At 36.4% G+C, this 4,274-nt stretch overlaps 1 protein-coding gene across 2 annotated transcripts; it reads left to right on the forward strand.

Moving 5' to 3' along the window:
- Window positions 1-302: 302 nt before the first annotated feature.
- LOC120208198 (protein GrpE-like) lies at window positions 303-4,054 on the forward strand. 2 transcript variants are annotated; one of them, XM_039207532.1, is made up of 4 exons: window positions 303-604; window positions 2,397-2,915; window positions 3,271-3,410; window positions 3,591-3,694. In XM_039207532.1, the coding sequence occupies exons 1-3, from the start codon at window positions 368-370 to the stop codon at window positions 3,373-3,375; spliced, it is 861 nt and encodes a 286-aa protein (XP_039063463.1). In that variant the 5' UTR covers window positions 303-367; the 3' UTR covers window positions 3,376-3,410; window positions 3,591-3,694. The 2 variants fall into 2 exon arrangements, with proteins under 2 accessions (XP_039063463.1, XP_039063461.1); XM_039207530.1 differs by lacking the exon at window positions 3,271-3,410 and having other exon boundaries at window positions 3,591-4,054.
- Window positions 4,055-4,274: the final 220 nt, after the last annotated feature.

Raw genomic sequence — 4,274 nt, forward strand, 5'->3', positions numbered from 1 at the left:
TCGAGGGCCGCATTTATTTCTTTTAAAGTAGAAGGGCCTTAAATACCTTTTTACCTAAAATTTTCAAGTGGTGATAGGAAAAAATCTCGTAGTACCAAATCAAGACAACAATTCAAATTCAAGAATCAAATCTCGAAAAATATAAAGTTAGGGGATAAATATGTACAAAATAGAAAGCTCAGGCACCAAAATAGTAATTGGGATATCATCCAACGGTCGCTTAGGTCTGCTTAGCAAACAATCATCCACGGTCGAAATCAAACCTCAGCTGCTTCTCTTTTATCTGTCCGTCACACACCGTTTTCTACTCTTCTCTACACCTCTCCTTCTCTCACTCTCGCATTCTCAAGGATAGCTTTCATCTCCCATGGCTACCCTCCTCAAAACGCTGCCGTTTAAGTCTCCTCCTGCTCTAAATCCACGTGTTACTACCTTAAACTCTTCAAAGGCCTTCCATGTCTGCTTCAAACAAAGACTTCCTCGTTCGAGCCGTCCCCTCCGGTTCAGCTTCACTCCCTCTCTTCGGTTCGTCAAGTTGGTTCCTTTTGCTGGTGAAACCGGAACTACTGATACCCAACAAGAAGTTCAAGAAACCCAAATTGAGGTAACATACAATGGTTCCAAGTTCCTTTTTTTAATTGTTTAGTTTTTCTGGGTGTGAAATTTTGTCCTAGTTTATACTTTTCTTGTATAGTTGACATAAACATATATGGGTTTTGGAAATTAACTGTGAAGCTTGCTAGAAATGAGGCAAAAGATAGATACTTTGATAATGTGTAGAATTTAGCCATATCAAGGAATTTTCTTGTCGAGAATCTTCTTTTCTTTGTAGCTTTGTGGATTGGATATGCTTTACTTACTAACTTTACAATTAGGGTACTTCTTTTTCCACATTTACTATTTAGTATGAGTTGTCCAGTTCTACACCTTGTTGAACGATTTCTTTTTCTTTTTGAGGTTACTCATACAATATTGGATAAAAGATGTAGTTCACTTTAGCATTTTCCAGTCATCATTGACTATAAACGTGAATGCTTTTTGTTATTTCTTAGCTATCATAGCTTTCTATGGTTATGAGAGTTTAACGCGATCTTTAATGGAAGCCAATAAAATTATTTGAAAAAAATACATGGAGGAGAAAATGCACAATTTGTATTGATTGAATTAGGAGAATTAGTGAAGCCTAGCAATGAACTAAGAGGTTATTGTCTTTTGGGCCATGGAGATGAGGTCAAACTGAAACTGATGAGGATTTGGTTGAAAAGGGGAATTGGGACTTGAGTTTTGAATGCATTGATCTTTGTTAGAATTATTGCACCGTTGCTTGGCAGGTTATAACCCGAATTTACAGAGGCCAACTTTATACTTGGTTCTATGCTATCCATCTTGAAAGTGAAACCTTGTATGATAGAAATTTATAGCCAAATCTGGTGGTTGGATCCTTTTTGGAGATGAATGTAACCTGGCTTCAGTTATTTGAGCCATAATTTTACAGCTGAACTTTGATATATTAATCACCTACTTCAAAGTTGCCTATGCATATCTATAAAAAAGACTTCCTGCAAATTTAGATTGCTATGTTTGGAAGTGTTAATTAATATTTAATCCTTTGTTTTCTTTATTGTTCTGGACTTTATATTTACTTGTTTATGTTCGGTAGAGAGACTTTTATTTTATGTCTCAAAAAGTTTCACTCTTCGTGAATACTTTTCTTCCACATGAACATAATATAGTTAAGGTAATTGAGTTGGAATACTTTTCACTAAGTGAGAACCAACTCAGCCCCTATGCAACTTATTGTCATTGTAGGTGATCCATTGCAAGATAATATAAAAGTGGGTTGTAATTTTTAAGACCTTATAATTGATGTTAACAATCCGTCTTCTTGTTTATCAATCATGATAAATCTTTACTCATCGCCCAAGTTTGCAAATAACAATTCTGCTGTACACAATTATTGGTTTTAACAATTTTTTTATGTCTGAAGTTGTATATTAAGCCAATAAAAAACTTTAAGATCTTCAATGGTTGCTTCTTGTTTTACATTCCATTTGGTATGTTTTAGGCTGCTGGTTTGTTCGATATGCGATATGAGATGTTATCAAAAATTTCTGTAGAAGCCTTGAATGATGGAAAAGGAGTATTTTTACTCAAATAGACGACTAGTATAACCTTCCATAGAAGGAATTTTTGGTGTCAGTTTTTTTTTGCTGTCAGTCCTTGGTATATATTTCTATTCCATGACCCTTTTTAGCTTAAGTCACTATGCTACATTGTTCTTTGAATTAAGTGGTTTCACCTTTTCTACTCGATATTTTTCTTTACATAGATATTTTTTTATTGCATTGTCAGACATTTGTGGCTGCTTTTTTCATCATCATGGATATATGTAACAGGACTCCTCAGATGGTGTTGTCGCTGCGGAAGACGCTGCTGCTGCAGATGAGAGTAGTGATGCTGAAGAAATATCTTCTTCGGCCATTTCATCGTTACTTCAATCATACAAAGAAGCTTTGGCAAGTAATGATGAGTCAAAAGTTGCTGACATAGAAACATCTTTAAAATCCGTTGAAGATGAGAAGGTTGATCTTGAAAAGAAAATGGCTTTTCTGTTAGAAGAATTGTCAACGGAGAAGGAACGGGTTCTTAGGATTAGTGCGGACTTTGACAACTTTCGCAAGAGGACCGAGAGAGAGCGCCTTTCATTGGTATCGAATGCCCAAGGAGAGGTTTTGGAAAATTTGTTGCCTGTTTTGGATAATTTTGAGAGAGCTAAAGCCCAAATTAAGGTCGAGACAGAGGGAGAAGAGAAGATCAATAACAGCTATCAGAGCATATACAAGCAGTTCGTGGAGATTTTGGGTTTGGTCGGCGTTGAACCTGTGGACACAGTGGGAAATCCTTTTGATCCAATGGTAAGTTAACACTTATTACTCCTTTCTGTCCCACTTTTCGTTGACATGATAAATAATGATTTGTTGCATTATGTGTGTCTAAGCCTCCATCAAATTTTCACTTACCTTGTTCTTGTCCTCACCATCCATCTGCTGAGGAGGCGGTTCGTGAACAAATTGCTTTAACACCTCCAGTACATTATGCATTTGGTTACTCATGAGAAGAATTAGACTGACTATGAAATAATCATGGAAATTTATACAAATAATTTAGCATATTCAAGTTAATCTTCAAATTATGGACACTACATTTGTATATTAGGTGACTGGTTTCATTGGTTTGTTATTTGGCATAGTGATTATTGGCTTAATGCAGGTGAAGTACCGAGTTGGCTCGATATTCAGTCAAGTACTTGATGAGCTTTCTCAAAAAGTTAGACAAGTTTGTTCAGGTTTTGTGAAGACCTGGATATGCTTTTAATACAAACCAAGTCTTGATTGATTCGAGCTGACTCGGCGTGTTTATGAGTAATGATATGATATGTATGATATTTTAGTTGTGGCATGAAACCTTTTTATTTCCTCAGGCAGGTAAATACAAATACAAGATAAGAAGAAACTTCACAGGAGCTTCTTTTATGTTCATACATACTTCAATAACTTTCTTACAAAATGCTTTCTGATTGTCTTGTAAAGCTGCATGAAGCGATCATGCGCGAGGATTCCACTGAATTCGAAGAAGGTATCATTCTTCAAGAATTTCGCAAGGGGTTCAAGCTTGGAGACAGGCTGTTGCGACCGTCAATGGTTAAAGTATCAGCTGGTCCAGGGCCTTCGAAGCCCGAACAAGGGGAGTCATCAGAAGGTACAGGTGTAGGTGAAAACACCGAGACCAGCGAAACCGTTGAGAGCAATGAAACCGCTGTAAGCAGTGAAACTACTGAATGCCATCAAGAAGCAGAATCTTCTTGAAGACTAGATAGAGATTCATGGATTCAGTTTTGTATAAGCAACACATATTTACCTCCATTATTAGGATCTCAAATTTTGTTTGTGATTGCTGTGGGATGATATATTGCTGTTAAATTTTTTATCTTTTTTTCTGGAGCAATGAATTTACATTGAGATGAGGAAATAGAATGCCTTCGGGACAATATCTGCATCTCTTCTTATCCCTCTCTAGCTAACTTGAGCTCAATCAATTCACCTAGTCATTCTTAGGTGGAAAGAGTTAATATTCCATAGGACTGTTGATTATCCCATGTCAAATCTTTTCTACACTTGGTATATGCGGTACTCGAACCTGAGACTTTAAAAAAAATCCCTTAACCACCGGGGTCGTTTGGTTAATGGTTGAAGTGTTATATAAACTATTTGGTT

This window comes from Hibiscus syriacus, unplaced genomic scaffold, assembly GCF_006381635.1.
Source record: "Hibiscus syriacus cultivar Baekdansim isolate YM2019G1 unplaced genomic scaffold, ASM638163v2 tig00016004_pilon, whole genome shotgun sequence".
Classification (NCBI taxonomy): domain Eukaryota; kingdom Viridiplantae; phylum Streptophyta; class Magnoliopsida; order Malvales; family Malvaceae; genus Hibiscus; species Hibiscus syriacus.